The 17,985-nt window shown below is 36.8% G+C and overlaps 1 protein-coding gene and 1 pseudogene across 3 annotated transcripts; both read left to right on the top strand.

Annotated features, from left to right (window-relative positions):
• Positions 1-1,160: 1,160 nt before the first annotated feature.
• On the top strand, positions 1,161-7,569 carry LOC147157157 (synaptonemal complex protein 3-like). 3 transcript variants are annotated; one of them, XM_086064053.1, is made up of 9 exons: positions 1,171-1,331; positions 1,407-1,526; positions 1,590-1,677; positions 1,781-1,815; positions 2,330-2,447; positions 2,552-2,651; positions 3,308-3,406; positions 7,127-7,231; positions 7,292-7,569. In XM_086064053.1, the coding sequence occupies exons 2-9, from the start codon at positions 1,433-1,435 to the stop codon at positions 7,343-7,345; spliced, it is 693 nt and encodes a 230-aa protein (XP_085920179.1). In that variant the 5' UTR covers positions 1,171-1,331; positions 1,407-1,432; the 3' UTR covers positions 7,346-7,569. The 3 variants fall into 3 exon arrangements, with proteins under 3 accessions (XP_085920180.1, XP_085920181.1, XP_085920179.1); XM_086064055.1 differs by lacking the exons at positions 1,590-1,677; positions 1,781-1,815 and having other exon boundaries at positions 1,168-1,331; XM_086064054.1 differs by lacking the exons at positions 1,590-1,677; positions 1,781-1,815 and having other exon boundaries at positions 1,161-1,526.
• Positions 7,570-8,147: 578 nt separating this feature from the next.
• LOC147157156 (uncharacterized) lies at positions 8,148-10,564 on the top strand (annotated as a pseudogene).
• Positions 10,565-17,985: the final 7,421 nt, after the last annotated feature.

The raw sequence follows: 17,985 nt of genomic DNA, 5'->3' as shown, positions 1-17,985 counted from the left end.
CCTAAAAGTAGTAGGTCTATATAGTTTATCTTTTCTTTTAATTACTTATGCTATCCGCTTTTTATTTCTTTACTTGAGTTACTCAATCTTGGATGTAAGATCGATTTAAAGAACTTTTGAGTTGTAGCAGCTCTGTACTGTGAAATTCATTTGAGAGTGATTCCTATGTAGTTTTAATCATTTATATTATTTCTAAATTGTTAATAAATATCCAAAATATTCCTCTTTTAGTTATTTCTAACTTATTTTACAATAATACTAGAGTGAAAGAATATCTCTTTTATGTTATTTTTTTCTAACTTTAATCAGCTTGTTAGCTATTCAGAGTAGTTAAGAGTTTAAGTGATTTAAACAATTTTTTTTTAAATTATCGGTTTATGAATTAAAGTTAGAGCAACTAGTTTAAAAAAAACTTCCAAGTTATTAGTACAGCTGTCAAATTTATTTTTTTTAAACAGATAAATCACATCTTAGAATTTGGATTAATCACGATTGATTGCTTAATTAAAACTGCTTTTTTTAATCAACATTTTTTGCTCACAAAATTTGAAGAGAACCTGTTGTGTTTATTGTTTAGACATTTAATGTTATGAGGACGTCTTCAACATTTTGTGATCCACTGCACACTCTCATCCTTTTTTTTTTTAAAATCAGTTAATTACTTGCATAATGTAAAATAAAATAAAAAATACACCAGTAGTTTGACATGAACAAATATTCTGAATGTCATACACAAACATTTATTAAATGCTTTTAGGCATTTAGTTATGTTTATTGCTCAAACACAATCTGTGCTACCTTTAAGTAACCATCCGCTGTCAAGATAACTGCTAATCTGTGGTCAAAATTAATAGTGTGATTAATCTGTGTTAATACATGATTAATACAATATTTTTTTGTAAGTAATTAGTTAGCGCTTTAACTTTGACAGTACTACTGGGACTAGCTTTTTTGGGATGATTTGACAATAGAACTATTAATCAACATAGTTTATAGTTTCTATCTTGTACTTAAGTTTTGCCCACTTAGTAGAGTTAAAGGGTCAGTAATGTGAAAAATCAACATGTTTGGAGCCATGTTAAAATTATAATTATTATTACTTATAAGACGCAAAACAAATCAATTCTTATTTGTTAAATGTATTGAAAGTTTGTTTTTATTTATTTATTTTAAGCAAAAAGCTTTGACGCTTCAACAAAATAGCTGCATTGGAAGGTTCTGGTGGGAACAGGCTGCTTGGCTCGGTTACTGCTCCTCTGTGTTGTGTCCATCAAACATCGATATTATTGGGGCAACTATTTTATTGTTGGAACAAAAGCGACCAGGGAAAGGTTAGTTTTTACAGGTCATTTATCACCGCCATTAGCTCTGCGTGCTAAACTAGCATTGGCCACTACTAACGTTAGCCAACTAGCTGAACAAACTCCCGAAAATGTCGGCCGGCAAAAGAATGAAGAAGAAGAGGCCCTCTGAAGAAGCTTACGCTAAAGCGCTCCACTGCGGCTCAGAAGATGACGACGGAGGAGGTAAATGTGCTTTAGCTCTTTCTAACTACTGCTCCGTGAATCTTTTGCTCCCTTCCACATTAGCGTCACAAGAGAAAACTCCAAGTGAGAAAAATGCTCCGTTGAGAAAAAGAACAGCTGCTGACTTTAAAGATGAAGACGTTGCTGTTGGGTAGTCTGACAATTTACTTCATTTTTCCACAATTCAATATTTCTTTAATTATTTAGTCATGATTTAGAGCTGCTAGCTAATGAGCTCAATGGTTTGTTTGTAGGAGTAAAGTTAACAACATGTTGGAGTGCTTTGGAGGTAAGAACGCACTTGTCATGAACAATTTCAATGTCCGCCCAACACTATATTTTGTGAGTTTTGTTCATTTAAAAAGGTAATAAAAACATCTACAGATAATAATAGCAAACCAGCTTTTTTTTATTGTAGAAAAACAGGACATTGTTTGAAGTTTCCATTGCAGAATATTTGCAACAATTTGACAACATCAAATCAATTTAAATGACATGATTATTTTGCAAAGTTACCCACACCATCCACTGAAGGTTTGCAATGTTGTCAAAGGTGAGGGAATCATTCCGTCCCGCAGGTTCACCTCGGTGTGAAATGTCATTTTGGACAACATTGTCCATCATCCAACAATGTGTGTGCTTCCGTCCTGTGTTGTGTACGTGTGTTCAATCATCTTTGTGTGTGTGTGTGTGTGTGTGTTTGTGTGTGTGTGTGTGTGTGTGTTGTGTGTGTGTGTGTGTGTGTGTGTGTGTGTGTGTGTGTGTGTGTGTGTGTGTGTGTGTGTGTGTGTGCGTGCGCACAGCCGACATCAACAAGTTGATGCTCACCAAGCGCAAGCGTCTGGAAAGCCTGACCAAGATTTACATGAACGGAGGGCAGCAGAAAATGGAACAAATGTGGAACAACTACCACAAGCAAAGGTACTGTATGATATTTTTGCGTGTGCATGACGTCATGTATCGTCCAACACGCCTCTTGTGCTCTACCTGGCTCAATGACGTGGTGCTGGTGTGCATGTGTGCAGGCAGAAGATGACTCAGGAGTGTTCTCAGCAGTTGTCGTCAGCCCTGCAGCAGTGGCAAATGGAAGTGGAGCAAATGAAGGAGCAGGAGGAGAAGCTCAATGTGCGAGCACACATACACACAAACACACGAAACGATACATGAGGCATGTGACTAGAGCTGAGACATTTGTACAATTTTCTTTTGGGACTTCTTGACTTGAAAGTACAGACCACTTTGATCACATAGAAGGGGGAAAAATACGTTATATCCTACATCTAATATATTAAGGGTGGTCATCTCTCCAATAAAAGACAGTTTGTATATCTAGATGCATGGGATGCGATACGATTCAAGGAGGGTTAAATTAAGTGGGCTTATGATTCAATTTGATTTCATTTCATTTGATTCGGTCCAGCTCATATAACGCAATTGACATTCTATGGATGAATTTGTCAGTACTGTGAATGGGGCATCTCGACTGCTACTTAACACTGCAACATGTTACACAACAAACCAGTAACTCAACCACAATTGAGGCATTTTCTGCACTGGCAATTTCAAACAATGTCCTGTTTTTCTACAATAAAAAGATAGACATTTGATATAATGTTTTTTTCCCCAAAAATCTGATACATCAATAAAAAAGGGGAAAAAAATCTTTGACAAGTCGTTAGTGAGCAGCTCCAAAAAAATTGCAGGTAATCTGTGTGATTGGCTCTTTGAAGGTCTTATCATGCAGCTCTCCACTCCATGTGACACCGTGTGTGTGTTTTCAGAATCTGATGATCCAGCAGCAGAATGTGGTCCAGCAGAGCAAAGTTCTTCAGAAGCAGAAAGTGGAGGCCATGCAAGGGCTCTTCAAGCACTTTGTCAAGGTCAAAACAGCAACAGGCAGCTTTCCTGTCAGGATTTCACATTTTTAGTTTGGAATGTGAAGTCTATGGAAGGTTGGACACACACACACACACACACTTCCGTCTTCCTTCTACAAACACGTTTTTAACCTTCAGGCCTTGTTGGGTTTGATATATATATATATATATAGTCTAGAAATTTTAAGATTTTTGTGTGGGAATGTTTTTCTGCAGACGGCAACGAACGCTTCATTCAGCCTGTTTACTTATAAATTCACCCAAACAAAACATATGAGCTCATCTTTCAAAACAGGTGGCAGCACTTCTTGTGATTAAAATTTCGATGCCTTCTTAAAGGTGCATTGTGCCGTTTAAAAAGATAATATTAAAGCTTTTTCTACATCATGCATGCTCTACCAATGCCCAGATGAGTACGAAGAGCGCTGACTGCAGCTATCAGCTTTTATCTTTCCTTTATCGTAGAGTGTGCGGACCCTGCACAATCCAGTTTCTTTGTGGAGGGGAGGGGTGGAGTTTTTCTTACCTCAAGTCAGGTCTTCTTTTGTCACCTGTGGCTGTCTTTTTAAATACGTTTTCACAAACTTGAATCCAAAAGTCAGATTCCGGAGCTATAGACAAGTCTGTCTCCCATTTTGAGATGGGTAAAGACATTTTATCAGTATATGAAAGTAACTTCTATATTTTTGAGAGTCTTTTTGTTGTTGTCGGAGAAAGCTTGGTAATATCTTTAGCTAAAACAGGCGGTTGGAGCGTACCCCGAAGTGTTGGAATTTGTTTCTTTATCATACTTTTAACTTGCAGATAATGTAAAAAAAATCTGTTTTTTATTTTGTATATTTGGAGCAAGGATGTATATGATATAAACATATTATCTGAGAAGAGATGTGCAATTCTTTTCTGCTCCCACACACCTAAATAAAACGATTGGTTGCTAAATTGAAAGTCGGGGTTATGCCATAGGGGAGAAAGCCCGCAGGGCTCCAATTGGGCTTTTGTAATTTCTAGTGCCTTCCACCAGGCGGTCAGGGTGGCGGAAATCATTAGGTTTTTAAAACAATGATGTCGCTTAATCGATGTTGTAATAAAGAGTAAATCTAGAAGTCTGAGGTTATTACAATCCTTCTGTTCTAGTTCCAGCCAACAGTTAGTATCTCTGTTGGGTTGTGCCCATAAAATGATATATTGTAGCTGGTTAGCTATATAGTAGTGCATAAAATTTGGTGCCTGTAGACCTCCTTTGGACTTACTTTTCTGAAGAGTAGATGGACTCATCTTTGCTTTTTTTTTAATTCCAGTAAAATTTTGTAACTGCCGAGTCCAACAACTGGAACCAGTTAGCCGTAGGTTTAAATGGAATCATTGAGAATTTTTTTTTTCTTTTGGGTAAAACTTTCATTTTAATGGTGGCTATTCATCCTATTAGAGAAATAGGAAGATTATTCCAGCGCTAAAAGTCACTATAAATGCTATCCAGAAGTGGAGTAAAGTTTAAATGAATTAAATCAGTTAATTTAGGTGAGATTTTTATGCCTAAGTATTTTAAATTACCTATAGGAAATGAGTAGTGTGGGTCCTGGCTTGCAGGGTTCCATGAATTTTCTGTAATAGGTAGTAGTGTTGCTTTTGTCCAGTTAATATCAGAATAATCTGATAAATGTGAGAATTTAGTTATTAACTACTTATTAATTACTTCCCCTAACGAAATAGCAGGCTTTTCTAAATAAAGTAAAATATCATCGGCATATAGATTAATTTTGTGTTCTGTTACCCCAGAGTGAATTCCTTGAATCCTTCTTTCCTGGCGTATGGCTAATGCAAGCGGTTCAATAAATATTGCAAATAATAAAGGGGACAGTGGACATCCCTGTCTTGTGCCTCTCTGTAGAGTAAAACTCTGAGATATAATCCCATCAGTAGTAACTGTAGCTTTAGGAGAATCATACAATACTGACACCCAGTGAATAAATGACTTCCCAAAGCCAAATGTATTTAAAACAACAAAGAGGAAGGACCAGTTAACTTTGTCGAAAGCTTTTTCTGCATCCAATGATATAATAACTGCCTTTTTATCATGCCGCTGTGACATGCTAATAAGGTTAAAGAGCCTCCTAATATTATTAGTAGAGTGACGACCTTCAATAAAGCCTGTTTGGTCGCTATGAATGATTGTCGAGATTACTGTTTCTAGTCTAGATGCGAAAGCCTTAGTGATAATTTTAATATCAGTGTTATCAGCTATCAGCTTTTATCTTTCCTTTATAGTAGAGTGTGCGGACCCTGCACAATCCAGTTTCTTTATGGAGGGGATAGTGCACGTACTCGCACGCGCACCATGAACGAGCCTGTCACAGATGGCTGCAGTTACGCTTTGGGCCAGAGGTGGCAGTCACGAGTAAAAAACAAAGTGACAAACTGCGCAAAGATCCTTTAACTATAACCCCTTTCAGCATCTGCGTTTAAGATGTGAATTTGATTGGAGCTGTCAAAATGAATCCTTTACAATAATTGCTTAAGTAATTTTTTCAGATTTTTCAGGAAACACACAAAATTTAATCATTTTCATCATGAGGAGATGATTTGGTCCCTCAAAAAATTGCCCAAAAATCCCCAGACATGGCAATTATTGTAAGAGGTTGACGATTTGGTAAATGGCGAAACCCTGCAGCAGGATACCTGACAGCCATACATGCTTTAAACATCTACAATGGCTTTAGACTTTGTTTGCGCTCTCACATTTGTACAAAGAAATGCTGGACAGTTTAACCACCATTTAATTGAACTAATTGGTAGGAGAGTTCGTCTGTTAGAGACGATTGTCTTTTACTTTGAAGTACTTCTTTTATGGCCTAAAATGGTCTAGAATTATTGTGAATACATTTTGAAAAGCTTGAAATTGTTTGACAGTTTATCCAAAATCGGAGGGGGATTTTGGGCGTGAAGTTGATTGCTTGAGCCGCGTACCGGGTGCGCTTCCTTTTTCACCGCCGTTATGATTCATTGTTATTTATTACATAAGGCCTTTACGAAAATAAAAATCAGCTGTATACTGTACCAAAAACAGAATGTCTAAGAGACTTGACTAGATAGCACCTACTGCTATACGCTCCTTTGAGCTACTACGCTAACATCCATGCATTCTATTAGCTTTGATGGGACGGTCGGGCCTGCCATCATGGCCGCCACGTAGGCACATCTATTATGGACAATGTGCCACGGAACTTTGTTTCTGTTTCCGGTTTGCGACGTGTGGGCCGCGTCCCAGTACTTGCGCTTCCGCCTTTGTGCCCCTCGGTTGCGCGTTCCCGTCGACGGGTGCGAGGCTGTGAGTGTGTAGTGTCTGTCTCAGTGTCCGAAGCTTTTCAGATAGCCGAGACTTCCCTCCCACAAATGAGCGGGAGCGCGGGGGTGGGGGTGCGAGTGTTGGAACGCGACCAGCAGTGGCCGTAAACGGCGCTGATGTGTAAAACCCGGAAGTCCGTGGTATCTACCCCATTGCGGCCAATTCAGGAAATAACAGACTTTTGAGCATGTGGACATCTGAAAAAAATAATGTGAGTATTCACGTTTGTCCATCTCATTTCATTCGATGGCCTCCCCAACTTTCATCACATTTGCATCAACACAAACTGAAATAGTTCAAATCAAGGAAGTGAGTTGGACTCAAACATTTAAATGGAATCTTCTTGTTTTTCTTCTCGTTGCGCCGTTTGGCATATGCAGAACATGGGGGAGATGGAGAAGAGCCACGAGGACGTCCTGCATCGGGCACAGCAGGAGCTGAAAAAGGAGATGGCCACCATGCAGAAGAAGATCCTCATGGACACTGTGAGTCGAATCGAGTCCTGCCGCTGACATGAAATCATCTTGCACTTTGTCCCTTGGCAGCAACAACAGGAAATGGAGTCCGTGCGCAAGTTCCTGCAGACCATGCTCTTCTAGACTCCTCTCAACTCATCTTGCTCATGTTACCGGACGGTGTCATCATTTCTTCTTCTTGGCCATGCGTGTTTTTCTGTTCAGTGTTGAAAAGATGACATCAAGCGCTTCATTCTTGGTGTCTGTACACTTAAGCAACCTCTAGGTGGCACTGTTGTTCTCCTAGTGCAAGGAAAAACTGCAAATGTTTCACTCTGGTTTTGGGAATATAAACTATAAACCCTCAATTTCATTTGCTGTCATTTTTACTGTAATCGTTCACTAATCAAAGAAATGACGGGTCGCTAATCAATGCCGGGGCACGTGTAAACAAGTATTCACAGTCACGGCAAATCAGAATGTGGAAACACCTACGCAAGCGCCAGGAGAACATGTTACAGCTGGACCCGGGGGCTGGAGCTTCTTGGTAGTGAGTTTTAGAGTGATAGTTTTTCTGCAGTGAATTATGAGCTTGTATTTCTAAATAGATTAAATTTAAATTAATGATTGTCCTAGGGTACATTAAACTGGCTTTAGCGTTGAGTATATTCTTCATATAATTTAGGAACAGTTTTGTTGGTTTTGTACATTTTTTTCCTGTTGATTGAGAAGGGACACCTCAGAAACTATGGGAAAGGCGCCAAGCCAGGACAGGTAACAGCGACGGCCTAGCTCAAGTCACCCATCTAATCATTAAGGGGCCTAATATAACAAGCTCAAAAAATAAAATAAAAACCAACTTCAGGTTATTTGGGTTTTGAGAAGAAATTTATTGACATGATTGGAATGCTTTATAAATGGATTAATAGTTCAGTAGCCTTAGGTCATGGCACTTCCCCCAGGTTTGACATTGAGATGAATTCGACAGGGTTGTGGGAGTTCACCATTACTGTTTATAATGGTTGCTGAAATGTTATCTATTTTATTAAGAACCAGTAATGGAGCAGAAAATTGTGATAAGTCAATTAACAGATGATGCAACTTAATTTTTGGAGTATGTGGCTCAAGTTCCACTGGCTCTCCAAGCTATTGATGTTTTCTCAAAGGCTTCTGGTTTACAACTCGAAAAAATGGGAGATTTTGCCATTACATGGTTGTCATTTGCAATCTGTGTGGGGTATAGAGGTAAAAAAAAGAAAGTCAAATACTTGGGGGTTGCTATCTCTGATGACAAAATGATGTCAGAAAAAAATTCATATCCGTGAAACTGGACACATGTCAATCTGTTTTAAACAGATGGCTGTTTTGAACGGAGTCTTGAAGTTAAAATGGCTGGAATCTTTAAATGTAGGTCACTACCGGTTAAACTTTCTGATTTTCATCAACAAGTACTTCTCCATGGGAAATTATTGTACTGCCATAATTTTACTCCACACAATACCCCAATCTGGAATAATCAATATATATTGCACAACAGGACATCCGTTTTTAGGGTAGAATGGAATTCAAAAGGGCTGTTGCGCACTTGTTAGACAAAAATGAGAACCTGTTGCGACGTGAAGACTTTTGTCAAAAATACCAAATACAATGTTGTCTAATATACAAAGATAACAAATGCAACTCCGATCTCTTTAAGAATGATGGTGAAAGAAGATGTTCGGAATTCTGGAGTCTCTGGAGCATTGGGGGACTGGATTTTTGTGGTTATAAATGTAATAACAAGGTTATCAGGAAAGTGCTGTGAGATGAATATTATCGTAATTCCATTAAAAGGTCATATATTGTGAAACAATTTGATATTGACAAGATTAAAAACATGAGAAACAATTATATATCATTTCCAGTACCCCCCAAAGCAAAAGAGGTCCCATTCAAAATGTTGAACAAAATGTACCTGACAATTGAGTTTTTTAGACTAAGGTTTGATTTTGATGTAAATAATTGTGTGTTCTGTGATGTGGATGTAAAAAACCTGAACCATATTTTCTTTAACTCCAATGTAGTACAATTCCTTCTGGACTAATTTAAGGAGTTGGTTGCAATCAAAAAATATTGATTTCCCCCTGACAGAAGAGTTGATTTTGTTTGCTGTGTTTCAAGAAGATAAGAAACTAGAATTTGTTTTGAATGTTTTGTTGCTTTAGAATTTTTTTTATTCACAAGTGCAGATATTTAAAAACAAAACTTTTCCTACTCCACTGGAAACATGACTTTCTACTATTTTGTAAATCTTTGAAATTGGTTATTGATAGAAAAGCCCTTAATTTAGTTTCTTTACTGGATATAATTGATTTGTTATAGAATGTCCTCTTACAAATATAATTTCTGTTGGTTTTAATTTTTATTTTAGTTGTTTTTTGTTTGTTTTTTTGTTTACCTTTTTATTTTCTACGTTCAATTGTATTGTTAGAATACTTATGCTCAGTGTATGTCTAGCAATTTGTCATTTGATGATACAAGTGCCTTGTGTTTGTTTGTGTATAATTGTTCAATAAAAAAAAACACTGAACTGGGTTGATATTGACCACAATGCATTGCGAGTATGAAAAACACATGGCGCGAGAATCAAATTAATATATACTATGGAAATAATTTATGCGTTTTAAGAGGAGGATGAAGAGGCCCCCCACTTTAAAGAGGAAGAAGAGCAGCAACAGTCTCCTTTCATCAAAAAAGAGGAGGAGCCAGAGCACCCTTGCATGAAAGGAGAGAGAGAAGACCCTCCCGACATCAAAGAGGAGCAAGAGGAGAAGGATGTCTATATGTTGCCATCAACTTGTGTCTCCTTGAAGAGTGAAGATGGTGCAAGTGAGGTGAGCAGAGGGGCGGAGCCTCCAAGCACCTGCTCATGTCAAAAAATGACAACTGAAGGTGATGGAGACCACTGTGGAGGATCACAAGCAGACAACCTCCTAGCTCCACGATCAGATAGTGACGACGCTATGTCACACACTCTTCTCGATGAAGAGTCTGAAGATAATATGGCATGTCAGACTGACAACAAGCGCTGGAAATGCTCTCGGTGTAGGAAAACTTATGCTCATAAAAGCCGTTTGAAAGAACACATGAGAATTCACACTGGTGAGAAACCTTTTGCCTGCTCAGTTTGTGGTCAAATATTCTCTCATAAGGGAAGCTTAAAAAAGCACACAAGAACCCACACTGGTGAGAAACCTTTTGCCTGCACAGTTTGTGGTCAAAAATTCTCTGAGAAGGGAAACTTAAAAATGCACACAAGAACCCACACTGGTGAGAAACCTTTTGCTTGCTCAGTTTGTGATCAAAGATTCTCTCAGAAGGTAAACTTAAAAATGCACTCAAGAACCCACACTGGTGAGAAACCTTTTGCTTGCTCAGTTTGTGATCAAAGATTCTCTTGGAGAGCAAGCTTAGAAATTCACACAAGAACACACACTGGTGTGCAACCTTTTGCCTGCTCAGTTTGTGGCCGAAGATTCTCTCACAAGTTTCAGGTCAAGAGACACAAGTGCTGGTGAAGAACGCAGTAATCAAGAAGCTTGCAATGAAAATGTAAATGTTTTGTACATTTAATCGTAAATGTAAAAGTTTTTACTAAGGTAAATATTTACAAAAACTTACATTATTTTATTTTTTTCTGGCATGATTTTTTTGTATCATCTTGTAGTCTTTGTATATTCTAAAAGCCTCCTATGAGCAAGTGCTGAGAATTAGCGCTGGTGCAAAAATATTTAAAGCAATGCATGCACTTAATGCTATGACGTCCATAATAAGTGATTGATTAGATGGACTGTGAAGAAACTGATGTTTCATGGGAAGGTTAAATGTGATTCATTGCTGTATGCCTTATATCTAACTACGTTCTGCTTCCTCTGTTTCAGAATTGAGCATTTGTATTTTTTTGTTATTAATCATGCACAAATTATAATAACCTACATTGGATTTTATTTCTCAAATGTTTTTTTTACTCTTTAGGCATGAGACGTGGAGGAAACTCGGAAAATAGCACATTTAAGAATCTATGTAACACGGGTGATTGGAAATATATGCCAAAAGTATAACATCTTAAATGGAACTATTCCTGTAAGCATGATTGTACCATGTAAAGGAGAAGAGGTCACATTGTTGGATAAGGTTGTCACTGTGTGCTGTGCCCTGGCAAATCACTGTCCAACTGTCGTGTCGATGCATAGATGACCCAAGATGTACAGGTGTTTTGATTTTTATTATTTGTGTGCAACCTAAACTTGTAAACATTCTTTCTTTTTTTTTTTAACCATAATAAAAGAAATATCACCAAGACTTGTAAACATTCTTTAAGCATAAAAAATGGTCATGTACTTAAGCAAATAAGTTAAACTCTTTAAAGTGTACATTTGTGAACAGTGCAAAATTACAACACAAGGAAAAGCTAACATGTATGGTTAGTACAGAGCTAGTAACATTAGGTGCTTAGCTTTATTTGTGAGGTAAACTGAAATATTGAAAAACAGGCTTAAATTAACAGACATGTTTTTTAATTCGAACACTGAGGGCAAATCCAAAAATCTGACTGAGCTGTTGTGAGGTGTAAGCCAACACAACTCAAATAAAACCTTTCTTCATTTTTTTCTTTTTTGTTCTTGGAGAGCTCAGTATTGTTCATTCGGTAATTTTACCGATTTGACATGTCATCATCATTGCTCTCTTTTTTAAATTTTTATTTATTTTTATTTTGTATGTGCATGTAAGCAGACAGCTGGTCAGCTCCAATGTCAGATGGTGAAGACACGTCACACTCTCCTCACACTGATTGATGACTATGAACAGTCTGACAGCAAACCTTGGAAATGTTCTCACTGTGGAAAAACTTTTGGCTGCAAGTATCAATTAAGAAAACACATGATTGGCCACACTGGTGACAAACTTTTTACGTGCTCAGTTTGTGAGCAAAATTTTTCTCAGAAGGGAAGCTTAAAAATACACACAAGAACCCACACTGGAGAGAAACCCTTTGTCTGCTCAGTTTGTTGTCAAAGACCAAGTAAGGCTAAAGCTTAATGAGAGGCACCAGTGTTCTGGTGAGAATAGCAGTGATTAATGAAACTTGATATGATCTCATTAATGAATTTACATTTAAAATGGTGCTGAAATCATGTCTTCCGCTGAATGAATGCATGATTTGTGTCCTTGTGTTGTATGTGTCTTGAGTTACCCTATTTTGAAATTGAATTTGTAATTAAAATGGCCCTATGTATATATAGAGAAATGTACCACAAGTATAATGAAACATTTTGATGTAATGGATGAGTCACATAAAGTCATGTTTAAGATGTGATGTATTTTTGAATTGTATTGGGTTGAAGCTAGAGTTTGCTAAAGAAAGTAGAACCAGCACCCACATTAGAACACAAATTGGTTGTTAGTTAAATTAGTAAAGTAAATTAACCACATATAAGGTATGCCATGCTTCACATAGTCATATTTAATAATTATTTGATAAATACACATACTTAATCAATACGTACACATATTTAATCAATATACGGTATTTTTGTTTGCTGATATATTGAGTTCTATATATGCTTCTGGTTGGGTCCTTAGTCTGCTGTTTTATATAAGGCCCCAAGTTTCATAGGCAGTTGTGCACAGTAGATTACAGGCACCACATAATTAACCAGTAACAGCTTGCGCTCATTAGTTAAGAATGATAAGATCCATATGAATTTAGGCTCACACTAATATTTATGAGTTAGGAATGAAACATGATTGTTCATGTTAATTAGTCATTAAATAGGAGACCTGTCATTAACTAGTGAGGCTAAAAGGTGATGACGTGTGTAAATACATTTATCTCAGTTTAATCACATATTTACAAACATGAACATGATTTTAGTGTGATATCTTATGACACATTTGTATGGTGAAGTGAATTAATTTAATTATAACTGTTTGATTTATAATATTACTATTTAGAAGTGGACATAACTGCTTTCATTTACTCAGTATGTCTCTGTATTAGAGTTTAAGGTGATGTGGGGAGTTGAAGCGAATGTGTTAAATAGATTCCTTTGTCTTTACAAAACCAGTTGGGCAAGAGGGGGAAGGGACATCTCTGGGGGCTCTGAAAACAACGTAAATCCTTATCTTGAAACAAGAGGGGGAAGTTTGGTGACGTGTATTGATGTATCATGTGACTGTCTGAGAAGGAGAGGATTGGCCGAAGAAGACAGAGGAGGGGTTTGAAAAGTCACGAAAGGGTATTAGTGCTTGAGACAAGAGGAGGAGCATCACACATGGGGGAGAACAATGGCGGAGTTCAGCCGATCTCATGTGTCCATAAGCTTATGTAAAAATAAATCCTGATTTCACCGATCTCATTGTCTGAGTTTGATAATCAACATTATGAACACGGGAAAACAAAGAATTGATTTTCCAACAATGGCTACAGAACAAGTCACAACACTTTGAGAAACTTTGAGTGATTTAATGTAAACGGATAATGAATAATAGTTGACTTATTTTAGAGTTACAGTAGGGAAAGTACACAAGCTCGATGCACAGGGAGCTGGATTGTTCCAGAAAAATCCAGTTCTCTGCTCAGTTTGCAGAAGTTTGGGGCTTTTTCCCAAATCTTGTCTCACAGAGGCGAACTTGACAGCGTTAGGTGCTTTGGGAAAAGACCGTTTCTGTCTCCAAAATTCAGCTGTGTAAAAGTGCAGGGTTGAAAGGAGAAGTACAGGTCTTTTATTGAAACTAGCCAAATTTAAGGAACTAAAGTAGAAAGAGGAAGCCTTAGGAATTATTGGATTTATCATAGATTTAAGTGAGGTTGGCCACTCGACAACTCCACCTAAAACAAGCTATTTCACTTCAAAGCTTTTTTGCCCTCATCTATGGATTTGACCTTTTTCAACATTTGAGGAATGTATTATTTTTACCTTATAAGTGAGTGACTAAATGTGTCTTATCCTAAAAGTAGTAGGTCTATATAGTTTATCTTTTCTTTTAATTACTTATGCTATCCGCTTTTTATTTCTTTGCTTGAGTTACTCAATCTTGGATGTAAGATCGATTTAAGGAACTTTTGAGTCGTAGCAGGTCTGTACTGTGAAATTCATTTGAGAGTGATTCCTATGTAGTTTTAATTATTTATATTATTTCTAAATTGTTAATAAATATCCAAAATATTCCTCTTTTAGTTATTTCTAACTTATTTTACAATAATATCAGAGTGAAAGAATATCTCTTTTATGTATTTTTTTTTCTTCAAAATACCACCATCCGTTCGAATACAGCGGAGGAGACCATTCGTTATAATTCAGCGTCGGAGGTCACCATTTGTTAGAGTAGACAATATTAAGTATTGTACTCTTTGCGTGTTCAATTTACTGAATGGTGAGATCCTGGTGAAGAAGTCCCTTTGCAAAGGTAAATAATTATCAGAAGCTTCTGAGGACAAAAGGCTGATGACACTGAAGCCGTGTTCTATCAGGTTGTCTGTCTCGTCCAACGTGGGGCATCAATACTTATACAAAAGTGGGAGAATACGAAAAGTCTCCTCCCATCAGCCCACAGTACATTTGTTTACAACTCAGTGAATACAAGAAAATCTGTTCCCATGGGTATAAATCAGATTAAAAAAAATACAATAATAATAAGCCTGACTCCCTTCCGACCAGCAGAGACCGGCCCTCCCATTTAGAGATAGCGAATGAATGTATGAACCCGTTGCCCTTCTCATGAAAGTAACACAGATAAGGATACAATTCTATTCATTGAGCCATACTGCTATAACTAAATCCAAAACGGCTAAAATATAAATTAAAACTGAAAAACAATGTTAATAACTCATCAGTCTGTACTGTGAAATTCATTTGAGAGTGATTCCTATGTAGTTTTAATCATTTATATTATTTCTAAATTGTTAATAAATATCCAAAATATTCCTCTTTTAGTTATTTCTAACTTATTTTACAATAATACCAGAGTGAAAGAATATCTCTTTTATGTATTTTTTTCTAACTTTAATCAACTTGTTAGCTATTCAGAGTAGTTAAGAGTTTAAGTGATTTAAACAAAAACATTTTTAATTATCGGTTTATGAATTAAAGTTAGAGCAACTAGTTTAACAAACTTCCAACTTATTAGTAGAGCTGTCAAACTTATTTTTTTTTAAACAGATAAATCACATCTTAGAATTTGGATTAATCACGATTGATTGCTTAATTAAAACTGCTTTTTTTAATCAACATTTTTTGCTCGCCAAATTTGAAGAGAACCTGTTGTGTTTATTGTTTAGACATTTAATGTTATGAGGACGTCTTCAACATTTTGTGATCCACTGCACACTCTCATCCTTTTTTTTTTTTAAATCAGTTAATTACTTGCATAATGTAAAATAAAATAAAAAATACACCAGTTGTTTGACATGAACAAATATTCTGAATGTCATACACAAACATTTATTAAATGCTTTTAGGCATTTAGTTATGTTTATTGCTCAAACACAATCTGTGCTACCTTTAAGTAACCATCCGCTGTCAAGATTACTGCTAATCTGTGGTCAAAATTAATAGTGTGATTAATCTGTGTTAATACATGATTAATACAATATTTTTTTGTAATTAATTAGTTAGCGCTTTAACTTTGACAGTACTACTGGGACTAGCTTTAGTATAATTAAAGTTTTTTTGGGATGATTTGACAATAGAACTATTAATCAACATAGTTTATAGTTTCTATCTTGTACTTAAGGTTTGCCCACTTAGTAGAGTTAAAGGGTCAGTAATGTGAAAAATCAACATGTTTGGAGCCATGTTAAAATGATAATTATTATTACTTATAAGACGCAAAACAAATCAATTCTTATTTGTTAAATGTATTGAAAGTTTGTTTTTATTTATTTATTTTAAGCAAAAAGCTTTGACGCTTCAACAAAAAAAGCTGCATTGGAAGGTTCTGGTGGAAAAAGGCTGCTTGGCTCGGTTACTGCTCCTCTGTGTTGTGTCCATCAAACATCGATATTATTGGGGCAACTATTTTATTGTTGGAACAAAAGCGACCAGGGAAAGGTTAGTTTTTACAGGTCATTTATCACCGCCATTAGCTCTGCGTGCTAAACTAGCATTGGCCACTACTAACGTTAGCCAACTAGCTGAACAAACTCCCGAAAATGTCGGCCGGTAAAAGAATGAAGAAGAAGAGGCCCTCTGAAGAAGCTTACGCTAAAGCGCTCCACTGCGGCTCAGAAGATGACGACGGAGGAGGTAAATGTGCTTTAGCTCTTTCTAACTACTGCTCAGTGAATCTTTTGCTCCTGATATAGTTGACAATATTATTATTGTACTCTTTGCGTGTTCAATAAATTGAATGGTGAGATTCTGGTGAAGAAGTCCCTTTGCTAAGGTATAATTAATCAGAAGCTTCTGTCACATAAAATGAAGACACTCAAGCCGTGTTCCGTTCAAATTGTGTGTGTCTCTCCTCCTCTTGCATACAGATATTTATTGAAAGTCAGTGCATACGAAAAAATCCCTCTCCCCTCCCATGGGCAAGTTCCCATGGGTACAAATCAGATTAGACTTGAACAATAATAAATCAGCCTGTCCTTGGACTCTCTTAGACCGGACTTTGGATTAATCACGATTGATTGCTTAATTAAAACTGCTTTTTTTTATCAAAATTTTTTGCTCGCCAAATTTGAAGAGCACCTGTTGCGTTTACTGTTTAGACATTTAATGTTATGAGGACGTCTTCAACATTTTGTGATCCACTGCACACTCTCATCCTTTTTTTTTAAATCAGTTAATTTCTTGCATAATGTAAAATAAATAAAAAATACACCAGTAGTTTGACATGAACAAATATTCTGAATGTCATTGTTTTGTGGAAAACACGACTTCACCTTTATATTTTTATGCATGATCGTGAGTGGTCGGCGGCAACAATGAATACACAGAGACTTGATATGCTTTTGCTGGAATAACTGTGTCTTTTATTCCCCGCATATAGCAATCAACATTTATACTGTGCTAGGATAATCGTACATTTTATCCCCCACAAACAGTAATCAACACCTGCGCTGTGCTAGAATGATTATACCTTTCATTCCCTGCAAACAGCGACAATCACAACTCGATTTGCTAGAATTATTGTACCTTTTATTCCCCGCGAATAGCAATCAATACACTACAACGTTAAGCAGCATAATATGATCATCATCTGTGCTTACCTTGACACTAGACCGGAGAGCCTACGGTCCGGGTAGAACGAGCTGCAAAACGGCTGGGCAATCGTACGTGTTCCACAGCTGACTCTGTCCGGACCGTGTGCCGCTCCGTCTTTTATTCGTTAGCAAAAAGTTGTGAGAGTGAGAAACCGGGCTGTCCAAGCCCTCTCCCAGACACTCTCGAAAACATGTTGCGAAGCAGGGAAGGCTGTAGTATAAACAAGGAAGCGTTCCTAGGCTGATCCCGCCCTTTATTTACAAATTGTTGGGCACCTGGATTCGTACAACAATTCAGGACAACAACATATCCTTATATAAGAGGTTACATGAGGACATATCAAACCATGGTTATTTTTTCCCTTCACCAGGTTTAGGTTAAAAAATTCTATATACGTAGACCATGTTTCTATAAATTTTGATATTTGGTTTTTATTTGAGGCAGATATTTTTTCCATTAAAATGTGATTTATGAGGAGGTTAGACCATTGGTCGATATTCAGAGTTTGTTTATTTTTCCAGTTAACAAGAATTGTTT

This window comes from Leptonotus elevatus, chromosome 20 (assembly GCF_054856555.1).
Source record: "Leptonotus elevatus isolate MCC_2025b chromosome 20, RoL_Lele_1.0, whole genome shotgun sequence".
NCBI classification, from domain to species: domain Eukaryota; kingdom Metazoa; phylum Chordata; class Actinopteri; order Syngnathiformes; family Syngnathidae; genus Leptonotus; species Leptonotus elevatus.
This window is presented reverse-complemented; position numbering and strand designations above follow the sequence as displayed.

Excerpts from the sequence above, each read along its gene's own strand:
- LOC147157157 (XM_086064053.1), top strand. The coding sequence starts at position 1,433 with ATGTCGGCCGGCAAAAGAATGAAGAAGAAGAGGCCCTCTGAAGAAGCT. Across the intron at positions 1,678-1,780 it reads GATGAAGACGTTGCTGTTGG|GAGTAAAGTTAACAACATGT; the intron begins GTAGTCTGACAA and ends GTTTGTTTGTAG. Across the intron at positions 7,232-7,291 it reads AGAAGATCCTCATGGACACT|CAACAACAGGAAATGGAGTC; the intron begins GTGAGTCGAATC and ends GTCCCTTGGCAG.